The sequence below is a fragment of the Sorex araneus genome, chromosome 8 (assembly GCF_027595985.1).
Source record: "Sorex araneus isolate mSorAra2 chromosome 8, mSorAra2.pri, whole genome shotgun sequence".
Classification (NCBI taxonomy): domain Eukaryota; kingdom Metazoa; phylum Chordata; class Mammalia; order Eulipotyphla; family Soricidae; genus Sorex; species Sorex araneus.
The window spans coordinates 6,894,637-6,910,951 of NC_073309.1; the positions used below are offsets into that span (position 1 = coordinate 6,894,637).

A 16,315-nucleotide genomic window follows, 5' to 3' on the forward strand; every position below is an offset into this window, starting at 1 on the left:
TTGGGCCGTAAGGCAAGTTGACTTAAAATGCTTATAGGGAACTTCCCTCCAACTCTTGCTCACTCCAGAGAAAAAGCAATAGTGCTGCCCAATTAAATTTACATCAATAAACATGCACGGAATGACCACCAGAAGCTTTCAAGATACCAAGGTGAGTAAATCAGTGGGTTTCTCCAGTGGGTTTCAAATGTATTAACCAAGTTCTCAGAAGTTTCTAAAGAGAGGCAATCGACTGCTCAAACAAAATTATCATTATGTGCCCAAATAGGCTTCCAAATTATCTGTGTGCTAAGAATGATGCTTCATTAAGTTACTCATTTTCTCTGGTTCCGGCAGCTCAGCCAGAGAAAAATACAAAAAAAATAGTTCTTTGATTGCAGTATGTTGACCATGGCCCACATAATATCCAAACCGATACTTCTCTGTACTAACAAAGTACTTTGTCACCACCAAACTTCTCTTAGCTTCCTTTTTTCATTAAGTGTTTTCTACAGTCAAGTAGAAAATCCATCCACTTGTGTACCCTGGCTGCTTCTCAGCCTCTTAGCGCCCTGCTACAAAATGCAGCACGTTACAAGTTTATCCTCTTCAGAGATGGTAGAGAACAGTGGCATATGCGTGTACAAACACACACACACACACACACACACACACAGCAAGTCCCAAATAATGCCACTGCATTCCATGTGACTTCCTCAGAACACTGATAAGGGCGGAATTCCCAGCAGGGTCACCATCTGCATGGAGTTTGCAGACCCCTGATGTTCTCCGGGTACCACTCCTGAACCTGCCTGATGCACAATGGCTTCACTGACACCTTCTCTGCAGTCCCAGTCAGAGTAGCTGTGGTGTGTGTGCGCGCATGTGTGATGTGCCTTAAGAAGAAAGGGGCTCTGGTCCACCTTGACCTCTCTGGCTGCCTCCCGGAACCCAGAGTCCCTGGGTAGAAATGAATGGAAAGAAAGGGTGGCTGAATAGAAGACAGTGTTTGGGGACTTATTTAAAATCTGGTGATGTTTTGGTGGCCAGACTATGCCGAACAGATTTCCCTCTCTGTGGCCTATGGTCAAAGTGATTTCAGTCAGTGTGTCTTGCATTTCCCAAGAGCAGAGACGAACTCATGATGGGTGCATGTGTATGTGTGTGTGTGTGTGTGTGTGTGTGTGTGTGTGTGTGTGTGTACATACTGCAAAAACATAAAACTCTCTGTGTGTACTAGACAGTGAAGGAGATATTAAGCAATCTAACTCAACCGGGAAAGTTATGGAATAAATCAGTTCTGTTCTGTTTATTGTGGTAGTTTGGGGGAAGGTGCCCAAGCAGTGCTCAGGGGGCCTAAAAATCACGCCCAGCAGTTCATGGTCACTGGCCAGGAAAGGATCAGAGGAGGCCAGAGGAGGCGGTGTTGTGGGTGTGCAGTGCCCAGGGGGCCTCCAGTGATACTTCAGGGTCCCAGTGGTGCTGGAATCAAACACAGAGCTCAGGCAAAGGAACCGCTAGATAATATCTCTGATCCAGGAGGAATTCTTTTGACCAATCTTAAGGATCATGCAAAAATCTACATTTTGTACAAAGCTTTACAAGAAGAATTAGGAGGCGAGAGAGCTAGTGCAGCACTTGCCTTACATGCAGTTCACTGCAGTTCATCTCTGACACTGCCAGGAGTGATCTCCAAGCATAGAGCCAAGAGTAGCCCCCCAAAAGCACTGCGAGGTACAGCCCAACTGGAGCCCCACCCCATTACAAATTTTGTTTCTTTGTTTTTGGACACACCCAGGGGTACTCAGAGCTTACTCCTGGTTCTGGACTCCAGTGTCACTTTTGACAGTGCTTGGGTGACCATACGCAGTGACCTGGATTGAATCCGAATCAGCTGCGTGCAAGGCAATTGCCTTACCTGCTGTACTATCTCCGCCGCCTCCACCACCAAATAAAATTTTATACAGGTTCTATTTATTTCTTATACTTCCATACTAGGTAGTGGACTGACACTTGTTTCCAATATCTAAGTACTCTGCAAAATGAAATTTACCTTTCGCATTGTCATAAATGATATACCATAAAGCTCTATTAGGCATTTGACACTAAAACATTTTCTCCAGAAAGCTGTTTTCTGAGTAATGCCGAAGATTCTGCTTCTCTACTGTGGTACAGTGAGAAGCACAGAGGGAGGGCAGGGAGGGTGGCGGCTCCATTCTGAAGAGCCACAGTTTTGGGGAAAGGGACATACCCAGATGCTGTCCTCCTGTCGGTACTGCTTCCAGTTCCGGCCACTGTCGCTGAACATCAGGAGGTAGCTGGTCACCCAGTTGGAGCTCCCATATCCACCCTGGGTGGCCACGGCGGTGACCTCCATCTTCTCGCCAAGGTCAATCTGCAGCCACTGGTATTTGTTTGACACAAGCGGGGACCAGCCACCAGCACCTTTGACAGAAACAGAAACGGGAAATTAGATTGGCAAAGAATCCACTGCAAAGTATAGGTCAGCAGTGGAGAGGTGGCAGTAAGGCGGTATTCTGCGATGGAAGGTACAGCTACATTTCCCACGGTGAGAAATTTATCATTTCTCATCATCGTAGGGAAGAAAAAAAAAGAGAGAATTTAATATCGGTCAAGTCTCTGTGAAATACTTTTAAGTCTGGGTCTACGGGAAGGTCCTGACAAGGGCAGGCTAACTCAGATCAAATTCATCACATGCTTAAAGTGTTTAGTTTGAGGGCTAGAAATTCATGTTTACTCTTGGAAATGGTCTGCAAAGTCGCCGTGAGTGAGTGGGTAATGATTTGGCCTCGAGTCCCTTTGCCCAGATTATCCCTCTCCACATAGTGGAGGAACTAGAAGACTTTCTTTGAGGTCTGTGCTGTAGACGCCACCAGGAAAGACGTCCAGCATTAAGCCTGAGAATATAAAGATGGCCAGAGAATAGCCATTGCCCTCATCATGCTCATAGTCTTCTAGGAGGAACAGACACTGAGAAGCATGTTTGAGACACCAGGGGAAGGACTGGTGAAGGACTTGAGAACAGGGGAAGAACTTCCTCTCGTTCCAAGAGAGGAAGTGCAGACATCAATACAATTGACAGTGGAGCGTTCCAGTACCCCAGAGCGTGTGAGAGAGGATTACATTTTGAGAAATCTTAAAACTGGTTGTTAAACACATCCACATTTGAAACTGGCCGTGGTACACTATGTAAGCCACAGAAACTGGAAAACAATCTAACAACAACCAGCACCAACTCCCGGGACAGTTGACACTCATCAATGTCCTACTATCACTGGGGATTGGGAGGGGACAGTTGGGGAACAGTAAATTGCGCTTGGGGACTCAGAGGTGGAACAAATAGTAGTTTTACATCTAAGGAAGTATGGGGCAAAGAAGAATGAATGTGTCAGTTCTCTAATGCTTTCCAGAAAACTACAGATGTGACTACTTTTAATCCTGAGATGCTTCCACACTTTTTGCTTAATACTATATAATGTGTCGGAGGGAATCAATTTAAGTAACACTGACACTGCTATCAGTAATACATCATCATTGTAAAAGTCATGAAATGGGGTTCAACACAATTCTTGTTCCATAATTAAGTAAAAATCAGTATCTATTCAAATGCAGTGTCAATTCCTCAATGACCGAAATAAGAATCTATGTATTTTCATTCCCTTTACTTTCCTTGTAAGGGGAATGAATGAGATCTGCTGATATCTGAAATTTTAGACACATATTAGCATGACTTTGTGTAATTTTTATCCAAGCATTATTGTATTTATTTGGAGGGGGGGTGGCACACCAACTCTGCTCAGGCCTTACTCCTGACTGCACTTAAGGATCACTGGCAGGCTCAGTGACTATTGGGGTGCCGGGGATTAAACCTGGGTTGGCCACATATAAGGTAAATGCCCTACCAACTATATTATCTCCCAGCCTCAAGCATAATTTTTGATGTCTGTACCTTGCTTGATAAATTCAGAGCACAGGCCGCAGTATCAAGTGATGCCCAATAGACATTTGCTTTCATACTGAGGCACCACCACAGTGAGACGAAAGTATGAACATCTCTGGTTAACACGATTCTTCTAGAATTTCTCTATTGTCTTGGAGTAACTCAAATTCTCTCCTCCATAAATTGAAAGCAATGTCCATCCCCCATCCCCCTCTCCGTCTCCCCCTCCTTCTCTCCATATCTCCCTCTCCCCCTCTATCTCCCTCCCTTTCCCACCTCTCTCTCCCTCCCACCGCCCCCTCTCTCTTTTCTCTCTCATTTGCTTTTGAGCCACAGCTGGGAGTTCTTGGGGCTTACTCCTGGCTCTGTGCTCAGGGATCACTCCTTGTAGAGCTCGGAGACCCATATGGGATGTCAAGGATAAGATCCAGGTTGGCGACACGAGTGGCAAATGCCTTACCCACTGAGTAGCATTCCTACCCTGTCCCTCACTTAGGATCTAAAATATTTGCACATTGTGTAATTTCTTTGGGGTGTTTTTTTTGTTTAATGTTTCCTGTATCTGCCCAGAAAATCTTGTGGTTTTAGCCCGTAAGCAGGATGTGTGGAATGCCCCTGACCTTCCACCATGTTTAAGCTGAAAGAAATGCTCTTATCTTAATTAAGCAAAGGGGTCTGTTGGGTAGACATGGGATGGGTTCTGACTAAATTCAAGATGTCCTAGTACCGTTTATTTTGCAAGCATTGGCTGTTTCCTAGGAGTAACTCCCACCCCGTCAACCTGTTAGGCACAGGAAGAGGATTTGTTCTGGAGTGGTCTGAAGAGCACCTTGAAGGGTACCCTGATGAAAATCATGCAGGAAGGTCTAAATCCTAGATGGAATTGCCCATAGAGTCATTCTGAATTTAGCTTCAGAATTTAAAGATCGTGTATTTAGCTGTTGTTTCCCCTGTTGCAAAATTGGCTTTGCTTGTTTTTCACAGTCTTGATATTGATTTTTTTTTTCTCCCAAAAAACTGGGAGCAAGGGTGGGACAACGGGAATGGTACTGTAGAATAGTGCTAATGTCTGCGCTTCGGGTGTAGAAAGTCACTGCACCACCGCCACTAGCAAAGGGCCTAACCCCCTCCACCTCTGACCCTACGTCCTTTCTAGGCCACCCCATCCCTTGCTCCCCCCCACCAAATGCTATCCCTGCTGACCATCTCAGCTCTACAGTTAGAATCCAAGGATCCATTCCCATTAGACACTTGTCTATTCCCTTGTTCTGTTTCTTCAGGTATAAGTGCCCTCATCTAGCATTTGCCATTCTCCCTCTGACTTAGCCTGACACACTCTAGTTCCATCCAAGTGTGGTCCTTCCACTGCACATAAGATACCCCCATTTCGGGGCTGGAGGATAGCACAGTGGGTAGGGCATTTGCCTTGCACGCTGCCGACCTGGGTTCGATTCCCACTACCCCATATGGTCCCCTGAGCACCGACCACCAGGAGTGATTCCTGAGTGCAGACCCAGGAGTTACCTTTGTGCATTGCTTGGTGTGACCCAAAAAGAAATAAAAGATACCCCCATTTCTTCATCGACCCTTCTATCGTTGGGCCCATAGGGTGTTTCTCCCACAGCATCGTTTTCAAGTCTGAGCTTACTCCTCCTCCCGAGATCATTTCTCAGAACGTAATGAAACTCCATCCATCCTCCTGCACTAATTCTACTACAGTACTACTTAACATTTATTGAGCAAGCGCATGCCTTGGGGCAGACACTCGGAAGGGAGTGTTACTTAATTCTCAAAGCAATCTAGATGATAGTCGCATGCTGAGCATCTGAACAACTCGATCCAGTCCACTGAGAGGTGGAGAAGAACAGGGGCTGTTCATCCGGGCACAAGCACGTCCCCTCATGTTCTCATGACACATACATGAGATTTGGAGTCCACCGTGGATGTAGGAAAGATACCTGTGAGACTAGGGTTGGGGACCCCAGGGGGCAGGTGGAAGGGTCAACATTTCTCCCTCTAAATAACAGATCATGTGTCTTTGAAGAATGGTCTTATGACCAGAGAGATTACGCGTGACTATTCTCCTCTACCTTTCTACTTAATCTATTTTAGGGGGCGTGTAGGGGATCGAGTTTGGACCACACGCATTGGTGCTCAGAAAGATCAGAAGGTATGCAGGGGATCAAACCAGGATCAACTGCATGTAAGGCATGTGCCCTTACTATTCCTCCATCCTTTTAACTTAATTTTACTATCCTGCCTCCAGGGATTATCAAAAGTTTGGAAGTCAAATTCCTCTTTTTTTTTTTTTTTTTTGGTTTTTGGGTCACACCCGGCGATGCACAGGGGTTACTGTTACTCCTGGATCTTCACTCAGGAATTACCCCTGGCGGTGCTCAGGGGACCATATGGGATGCTGGGATTAGAACCCGGGTCGGCCGCGTGCAAGGCAAACGCCCTATCCGCTGTGCTATCGCTCCAGCCCCTGGAAGTCAAATTCCTTTTGGATCTGATGTTCTCCCCACGTTCTCCCCACATATCCTTAGCTTTCTTTGGATTTTTAAATCTCTTTTTCCTTACACAGTGCTAAAACACACACACTCATATATGTACATCCTTGTGTTCGTGCCCTTACACAGGTACCAGGTACATATGCATGAAGCCATTGTTTTAGTAGGGAGGGGTCAGGGACTACACCTGTCAGTGCTCAACTGAAACCATTTACACCAGGCAACCCTGGGACCTAACTCCTAACCTATCTGCAGTTTCCGCCTCTCCCAACGGTGGGATTCTAAGCTAATCACTCAGGAGTTTGTTTCAGGTCAGCACCAGTGGGTCACTCACTGGCTGATTAGTGCCCCTTGTCTCCCCCAGAGGGAAGATGACTTCGCCTCTTTTCTTCTGCTAACAATTTCATTCCTCACCTCTTCCTAACTATAAAGACTTTTCCTCTTCTACTTGCCCTTGCAAGATGGAACAGTGGCCAGTTCTGAATCATTTAAAAACTCAACTCGATCTCCAAATTTCATAAGAATGAATTTTTATATATTTTATTTTTTTTATTTATTTTTTAACAGCTTTATTTAACAGCTGAGGAAAAGGGAGTGGAGAGTCCTCGAGCCAGTCAGATATCTGGACTTCACCTTGTCCAGATAGTTCTACATCTGAGGTTTTATCTCTATCAGCTTAGACTTCCGGAGAAAATACTGATTGCTTTCGCTTTTTTGGCCTTTCGAGTGGATTTTAATGGCCAGAAGTCCATGGTAATGAGGATACATGTTTTCAGCCTGAAATTTCATAGCATTTCTCTGGCATTTGGACATTCCTATAAAGACCAGTACTTTAAAAGTGAACATGAGAGAGACACAGCGAGGGAAAAAGAATCCGTGTGGTTCTAGTGAGTTAAAATTGGATCATCAATTCTCATCAGGACGAAGAGGAACCTCACGGGCCTCTCCTTCTCGCAACATCACTCACTGTTATGGCTGCACTAACTGACTTGAGACATTGCAAACAGCCGCAGCTAACTGACCTTGAACATTTCAATCTCTCACCTGTGGTGAAAAGGTACTACTGCTATGCAAATGAGGCCATCTCACTAAGGAGGGACAGCAATCAAGTCATGGAAATGCAGGTGCTCCAAGACTTTACCAATTCATTTCAGCAGGCTAAGTCGGTCACAAGGATTTCCCAAGATCTCTTGTGGGGACAACTCCACTGTGTGACTCTTCAAGCATGCACGTGCACACACACACAAATGCATGATTGCATGCATGAATGCATGCATGCACTGTACATGTGTGTGATGCGATGTTTGCTTGTTCTTATTTTAAACCAAACACTGAAGAGTCATAATAAATATGCAAAGACATCGTTATGATGAACTGGGCCTGCTTTGGTAGAACTAGTCTTTGATGACATGTAGGGAAAACAGTGAGTGGAAATAAAAATGTGCCAGGAGTTGACATCAGACGACGCCGGTCTGGCCTCACTGCCCACCTGCCTCACTTCCCACAGACATACTTTTCAGGTCACCTTTACTCCTTTAATGGAGAAAACGATGGCTAATGAAGGCAAATGATGAACTCTAGATTGCTATAAAAAAATGCAGCTCATTTTTTAAAATTTATTTATTTATTTGGCTTTTTGGCTCACATCCAGTGATGTTCAGAGGTTACTCCTGGCTCGGCACTCAGGAATTACTTCTGGTGGTGCTCAGGGGACCATATGAGATGTTGGGGATTGAACCTGGGTCAACTGCATGCAAAGCAAACACCCCCCCACACACACACACTGTACCATCACTCTGGCCCCCAGCAGCTCATTTCTAAATGAATTTTTACATCATGTTTCTCAGATGTCAATATAAAATAGGTGCCAGTTAGCATCATAGCTGATTGTTCTCAGTGTGATCAATGGACATCTTTACGTATCACAATCTGTGACTCACACCCAGTTCCAGAAACAAAACCCAACACTTAGACCCTGTCACATTCTTCCCCATATTCAAAGTCCTCCTTTTTCTCTTCCAGCCTTTGACACTTGCCTTGACCTCTTTATGGAGATTCAACCTGATAAAGTGCCGTAAATCTTTTCCAATGGAAACATGGCTTGATTTCAGATGATAGGCCAAAGATTCACATTAAAAAATAAAAATCTTCTTCATAAAAAACTTCCTCTTACATCAAAAGGTGAAGCCCTACTTGAGAATTAAATTTTAAAAGTCCACCAAGTATTTATTGATTTCTTTCGCACACAGCAAGCAGGCAAACATACAGTAGGTGTTACCTTTTCATTTGCAAGACAATTATGATGGCTTCTGACTCCAAAGAGCTAGGATCAAAGCAAAGCTGAGCTTTGAAGGGACTGATGAGTGACCACAGAACACAGTATCTCTTCTGTGGGCTGCGTCTGATTCTTGAGGAACTTGTTTCCATAATGTATACTGTGTGCTGCTGCGGATTTTAAGGGAACAAAACCAAACTAAAAATTACCCAGTGCCTCCTGTATGCTAAGTCCTCCACTAGAAATTTTATGGGCTGCACTAAATTCAATTATTTAAACTATCGAATGAGCTGAAGTGGTTTAACATCTCCTTTTCAAATAAAACAAGATTCAGACTCTAAGTATGTGTTCCCTAGTCAAGATAAATTATTTTTGTATACATCAGAGGAGCCAAAAACAGTAACAAGTCTCACAATGGAGACATTACTGGTGCCCACTCAAGCAAATTGATGAGCAACAGGGAGTACAGTGCTACAGTACTACATAAGAGTAGACTTTTTTTTTAAGACTCAGAAACTATGTTCAGGGGTTCCAGGGACAACTCCAGGAGACAATTGGCCTGGAAGTCCCTGATGGTTTCATTCCTGGGCAGGCAGGGGCGGGACGGGGTGTGATGGGGGTCCATAAGCATGTAGTACAGACCCATTTCAGCCCTCTCAGCTATTCCCCAGCTCAGAGCTGACTTGTTTTTAAAATTATGGTAAGCTTTGTGAGGATCACATTTTCAACATCACCCCCATTTCAAGTTTATATCTTTGCAATAATTACAGCACTATCACAGTCTTGTAGTATTATACTTTATTCCAAGAATATATTCCAATGATTTATTCGGTGTGACTTAAAAAGAAAAGCTGGCTGGATTCCGCTTAAGGTCCCTCTAGTCTGCCTGTTAAATATCGCCGATCGCAGACATGTGGAAAGAAAGCCAGAAGAAAGTTCACTCCTCAAAAGGACCAAAGAGCCTTGCACACAGCAAAGGATTTATCCCTGTCACCACATACGGTTCCCTAAGTATCACCAGGAGTGATCCCTAAGCACAGGGCCAGGACTAAGCTCTGAGCACTGCTGATGTGGCCCCAAACTAAAAGAATAATAATAAAGATAATGATAATGATAACAACAACAACAACAACAATACAGAAAACAATCCTTTCATTCAGCGGCTGCAATTTTAAATAGTGTGGCTGTCATTGCTCATAGTCACCAGAGAGGGCACTGTGTCACAAGTGTCAACTTTCCAACTAAGGATGGGGGGTGTTCACATTTTTTCTCAAGGTTTAAGAAGAGTTCAAGGGGCACAGCAAACAATAATCTGTTGTGCCATTCCAACATCTATATTCTCTCTTTTTTTTTAAAAGGATGGACTTCATTAAAATTATCATAGGAGTACTTCCCTTGTCAATAAATTCCTTTTTATCCCCCCCCCCCATGTGGCTTCATCAAGGTTCCCCCAGGAGGCCAAGTTCGGCTGCGTCTCTTTCTCCTCTTGACATGAAATGCAACAACGGGAGGCCATGGAAGGAGCAGCAGGCCAAGATTTGTCTGGCCCCCTTAAAAGGTCAGCAGCGCCCCTGGGTCATCTTTCAGAACCTCTTAACAGCTCTGGTCACCGGGGTGCATGGCTGGTCTCTTGAGATTCACGTCCCAATCTCAGCACTGCTGCCACGGGTCCAGGTGACAATGACAGGGACAGGACAGGTCATCTGAGCCAGGGCAGTAGGGCGAGGTCTGGGGGCAACCGCACACGGGCTCCCTTTTCTGCCGTGAATGCTCAAAAGGGCAGATTCAGGCACCCAGTCGGAGGATCACAGTGGAAAAGCTGCCCCGGGGAAGGCCACGGGCAAGAAAGCAGAGGCGAGAGAGGAAGCAAGCCCCAGGGCCCACTCAGGGGCAGCACCCCAAAGTGTAGATGCAGCAGCCCGGGCCCTGCTTTCTAGGGTCACCTTCCTCCACACCTGCTGACCCACCTTAGGGTCGCTGCTCCCACAACTTACCTCCCCCTCCTGCTTCCTTCTCACATTCTCACTGGAGATTCCCATAAATGTACACACATGCTGCTATTTTTCATATATATATTTTTAAGTCTTCTCGAGTCCACTCTCTTTACCTGTCAACGTTCTTCCAGTAAGCTGTCCATCCCATCCCTTCCTTGGGGGAAAAACCAGTGAGACTATCGCTCCATACCCCTCGGCAGAAATTACTCATGTCAAGATGACAAAATAACTCCTCAGGCTACATCTGACCTTAGCCTTCCTATCCCAGGGTCTCTGGGTCATCTGACTAGCAGGAAACTTGGCTCACTCTGTTCCCCAAAAAGCTCCTTTCCGGTTGCTTGTCCCCTTCCACTAGATCTTCCTGAGAACTCTTATTGTCTCTTATGTTGAGAGACTCTAGGCTTAGTGCTTCTTCTGCTTCTTTTCTGCTTACATTTACACCTTGGTTATCTCTCTCGCCTCCTGGGTTAAACTAGTACCTGGGTGCCATTAAGCTCCTAATTTGTCTCTACCTCATACATCTTCCATGAACTCCGGGTATGAGTATACAGTGCCCTGCTTGATGGCTAAACATTGCTTGAGCCAAACTCTCATTTTGTTCATACCCACCGTCACCAACCCAATATATGACAAGTCCCCTCTTCTCCCAGGCTTTTAGGTACCCCAAAAGGAGGGGAGTCACACCTGACTTCCTTCTTTCTCTCCCCAAGAAACTGTCGGTGCCCCTGTTTGAAAGATCCCTCCCCACACTTGGAGAAGTACAGAGTGCCATGAGCATACATGTGGTTCAGGGGGACCCCGAGATTCAGCCCTGGTACAACGTGCTTCCCAAGCAAGGCCAGCTCTGTCCTGATGGACCCCGAGAAGCACCGCGCTGGACCTAGCATTGAACTGTCCACCCGCACAGAGCTGAGTGACTCCTCCAGCACTGTTTCACCCACCAAGGACTAAGACATGGTGTCGATGCTTAAAACACAGCAATGCCCCGATTTGATACCTAATGAAAAAAATCAATTCTTTGCTCCCCAGAGTCCTGGAGGATCTGTCCTGTGAAATGCCCCAGCTCTGTGAAAGAATCCACGCCTGATCTTCTGCCCCTTCTAAGCAGCTCACTTCCTTCCGCCACAAATATCTCCTCAGGTACTTCCCTTAGCAGGTCCTGCAGCTGTGCTGTCCTGTGCTGTCCTCTTCCCGTGGACTGAGCTCGCCCAACTCTGTGTCTCTCAGACAGGGAAGCGCTTCCTCACCGCCCTGGGTAAAAGTCCTTGCTCCCAGCAATCCTGCTCTCTTCGTCTTACTGGAAACCAGGTTTTAATTATTTTTAACCAAATTTGGTATTATCAAACACAGACTATGGTTTTATTACACTCCTGGTCTATCCTTCGTCTCGCCCCACCCAAGCATACACCTTATGGGGCCAAAGAGCCTTGTCTGTTTTATTCATAGATGGAGTTTAGAGTGTCTAGCAGATCCCCTGAAAGACAGCAGGTAGCTAATAAGCACTTACTTCATAAAGGAACGAAAATAGACTGTAGTTCTGTGGATAGAAGACAGGGTAGAGGCATACACCAAACTAGTGGCAAAGCTAGAATTGCGACCAAAGTAAATTAAAGGGCAGGAGACTTGTTCTATACAGCTGGTGTTTTCACTGAGATTGCCAAGTGAGTGTCTAGGCTCTCTCTCTCTCTCTCTCTCTCTCTCTTTATCTCTCTCTCTCCCCTTCTCTCTCTCACACACACTCCACCCCCCCCACACTCACACACACACACACACACACACACACACACACACACACACACCTGTCTAAAAGTTACATGATTTAATCACTTGTAAACTATATTTCCTAAGTGTATTTATTGCTTTGTTTGAGGATTTTTTTTGATACTATGAAAGATAAATGCTCTTCACTTCCTTTCCCCAACTGGATTCTATTCTAAATTAATAACACCTCACCAAATCCTCTTGGGTTTCAGTTCTTTGCTGTTGATCAATTTTCCCTCTCGGCAAATTGGCAGGCTAACTAGCAGTCCTGCTTCTAGTATTGCCAGATCAAACATTTCTGAAATCTTTAATAATTCAGGGGATTGAAAAGTAAATATTTACATCCTTTCTCTGTTCAGGCATTTTGATCGGTATATTTGATTTGCAAATTTCCCGAGAGCCAAATTTCCCCTGGAAGGTGGCCATAAAATGACAAAAACACCAAAATTCTGGGCCTTAAATTTATTTTTTTGCCACAGCAAGCTTTATTTTATTCAAATGAGGAGTTTGGGGAAAAACGAATTTCAGCCCAGGATGTCTAGAAATTCAGATGATAATCAGGGCCTGCCTGGTTTTGCTTTCTAAGCCCATTATGATACTCTTCTAAATGCTTCTATTTATATCGATTACAGCACGACAGGCCGTTTCAGTAAATGACATCATGCATCAAAAGAAGCATACTGACAGTGTCCCAGAGATTGAAAAACCATTTTTTCCTTCCCTACCTTTTTTTTTTTTTTATCTTCTCTAGCCAGACAGAGATGATAAGCTGTCATAAGCCAAATGTCCTCCTATCACTCCTTCTGGGTCAACAAACGGAAGTCACTTTCTTGTACCCAACAGACATTATTTACACAAAATGATTGGAAAAACCAGCGTGGCCAGAGAACAGTCTATCAAAAAGTTAAAAAGTGTAAAACCAATCCCAAGCATTTGGTTGATTGCATCGTTTGATAGATCTCCAATTTGTTAAAGAAACAAAAGAAAAGAAAAGAAAAGAAAAAGGAAAATAAATTGTAAACTCTCATAAAAGAGCAAATGGCCTACTCTCAATTAAGATGTTTTGACTTCGCGCTTGGGGATTTGTTGAATTCAGCCTTGAATACACTTGCTTTATTGAATTCCACAATGTAGTCCTTTTTAATGGACTTTCATTGTTGGGATTTTTACTTCCCAGGCAAGAGGAGAAAGTGTCAGAGATGCTTGTGGCCAAATCAGGGGGTCTTCATGGTCCCCTGGTCAGAGGAAACTTTGGGCAGGGTTTCTTCCCCACAACAGGCATCCGGCTCCTTTTTCTTGGAACATTTAATTTAGGAGACTTACCGCTAAATTATTTCTGTGCCTCTTGCGATGTAAATCTTCATCAAGCTTCTTTCTGGTTTTACAAGCTAAAGATGTCTTTCTCAAGGACCTGAGTCACTCCCTCAACGGGAATCGAGTGTACTGAAGTGGAATCATCGAGAAAGATGGGCCCCCGCCTCCCCCGTCTCTGTGGGAGGGGAGCAGTCTAACTTCCAAAAACACCCATTAGGAAATGCTAATGGTCTAATCACTTGGACCAGCTTCACCCGGAAAGTTCTCCTGTACTTTTCCACTCGCTCAACCCAGATCTCCGCAGGCTCCCACCTTCTCTTGTAACAGAACTCGCTCCTCTCTCTCTCCTCTTGGCCTCCTTGGCTCTAGTTCTGAGTAAAAATCATTTTTGCCTATTAAACTCAACCCGGTGCAACTTTTCTTTAGATTTTTTTTAATCAGAACAATTTTGCTTTTTAGTGTTTCTGCCTAAGGAATCGTGTTTGCCACTATGAAACCATCCCATGGTCAGCATCTAGGAGAAAATAAAGGGCAATGCCCGGCAGAAAATGAGGGCCAACTAGACGCTAACCAGAAGGACTTCTCATGGTCCTTCTGCTTCTGCCTATCTCTCCCGTGGTAGGAGCCCAAAGAATGTCACAGAAACTTCGGGGAATCTGAATAGCATCAAAGAGCGCCAGCCAGCCAAGGGTGATGACCTCTGCCAAGAGAATTATTGAAGGGCTATGGAATTTGGCAATGTCCACAATAGCCCAGGGTTAAAACCAGCGCAAGGGCACTCGGATTTCACTCTAATCAAATACAAGGCTCCCATCTATGAGCCTGGGGTGGACACCGGCATGACCACCAAGATGCGTTAGGGAAGCCTCTCCACCCAATGTGTGCTAGGATGAAGTGAGTTCCTTTCGGACCCACACTTATTCTGTAAAAGAAGGATTTGGAAATCAGTGGGCCGGGACATTTCCATGGAAGACATAGTCAAAAGAGACTAAATTATACTCAGAGGAGACAAAGGGCTTTGATGTGATCAGGTATTTGGGCAGAGATAAGAAATAACCTCTGGACTGAAGAGCCAATAGCATCTCCCCCTCTTGAAAACAATCCTCAGAACTGCACATGGTTGACAAGGCCGAAAAGTCACACTATTCCTCGGCTACCAACGTAAGCTTCAGAATCAGCAGTCTGAAACTGGCCTGAGAAAATCTGAGTCAATATTTTACACCTGAATGATAAAACATGATTATGAGAATCTTCTTTATGTGCCTAACATACCCAACTCTGTTGTTGAATATGCTTTTCAGGTAAATTGTGACATCATAAAACTATATGTGGATTGGAATAATGTATATGTACATATATGCACTGCATATGTGTACACATATGCATTATTGATACCACATATAAACACGCATGGCCAACGTCAATGCCTTTATCTCATTCAAAAACTATCCTGCCACCTGTGTAGCACAAATGTAGTCATATCTTCACTCTACAGAAAATCATTCAGGTATATCTACATGTGTTAGGAGAGATGTGGATCTGGGTCAGCTGATAGGGAAAATGCTTCACAGCCACACTATAGAATGAGATGCAAAAGGATTCAGTCAGGAGGCAGCAGGTACGCTATTCCCCTCTCCACACATCCAGTTCCGGAAATGTAGTCAACTGCAGACCTTTTGGCCACACAAATGAATTGCTTCTGTGAACATCGGAGCACCCTGCAAGCTCTGCACGGAGCCTGGTCTCGGCACAAACAGAGGCACACACCAGGGTTATAACTCTACAAGAAAGACAGAGATAAAATACACTATGATGGGACTTGGATCAAAACTGCTATCCATTATCATTAATTTCACCAAGTTAACTGACATAAATTGAGATGATTTGGAACTGTTTTCTATTCATATATGTTTTAAGTCAACTCTTCACCCAGTCTGATTAAACAAATGAAGTTTCAGCATATTTAATTTGGGGATAGTCTGTGCAAAAATAAAAGTGCATAGAGCGCCAAGACTCAAACCTAAAAAAGCATGGCTGGGTGATTTTTCCAGTCTCAGCAGTTCTCCATATTAATCTGATTAACCTATTATTATCACTGTCATTTTGTCATTGTCTCTTAACAGCAAATAGCTTCTAAGTGTGCGCGCTCCTAGTCCCTAATGTTTCTATATTAGAGTTGGCAAACAATCTCCCGATTTCACCAAGATAAAAATCATCTAATATTTTGAGGCGCCTGATGGATTCTGTGAGGATGAAACCAGGGTGAGGGGAAGAAGCAGGGGAGGAGAGAGCACCCCAGACTCTGCTGTTTGTTTCCGGTCTATCTCTATTTGTCATGCATAATGGAACGTTCTGAAGTGTCCTCTGTGATCAAAAGGAAGTCTGGCAAAGCAACCTCATTTCCTCCCAGACCAATGAGGCCTCTCCCTGAACTGGCAGGCCACTGCTCACAGCTCATGGCTCCCAGCGTGTATTGATCCCCGAGTTGTAATAAAGTGAGGCTTCGAAGGGAAGGAGAGAG

At 44.6% G+C, this 16,315-nt stretch overlaps 1 protein-coding gene across 2 annotated transcripts in view; it reads right to left on the reverse strand.

The window, feature by feature from the left end:
- CNTNAP4 (contactin associated protein family member 4) overlaps positions 1-16,315 on the reverse strand; it is a 277,745-nt gene that overhangs the window by 197,217 nt on the left and 64,213 nt on the right. For both annotated transcript variants that reach the window (XM_004600513.2, XM_055145181.1), the window contains exon 3: positions 2,231-2,424. In XM_004600513.2, coding sequence (XP_004600570.2) covers positions 2,231-2,424 — 194 coding nt within the window. The remainder of the gene's footprint in view (positions 1-2,230; positions 2,425-16,315) is intronic.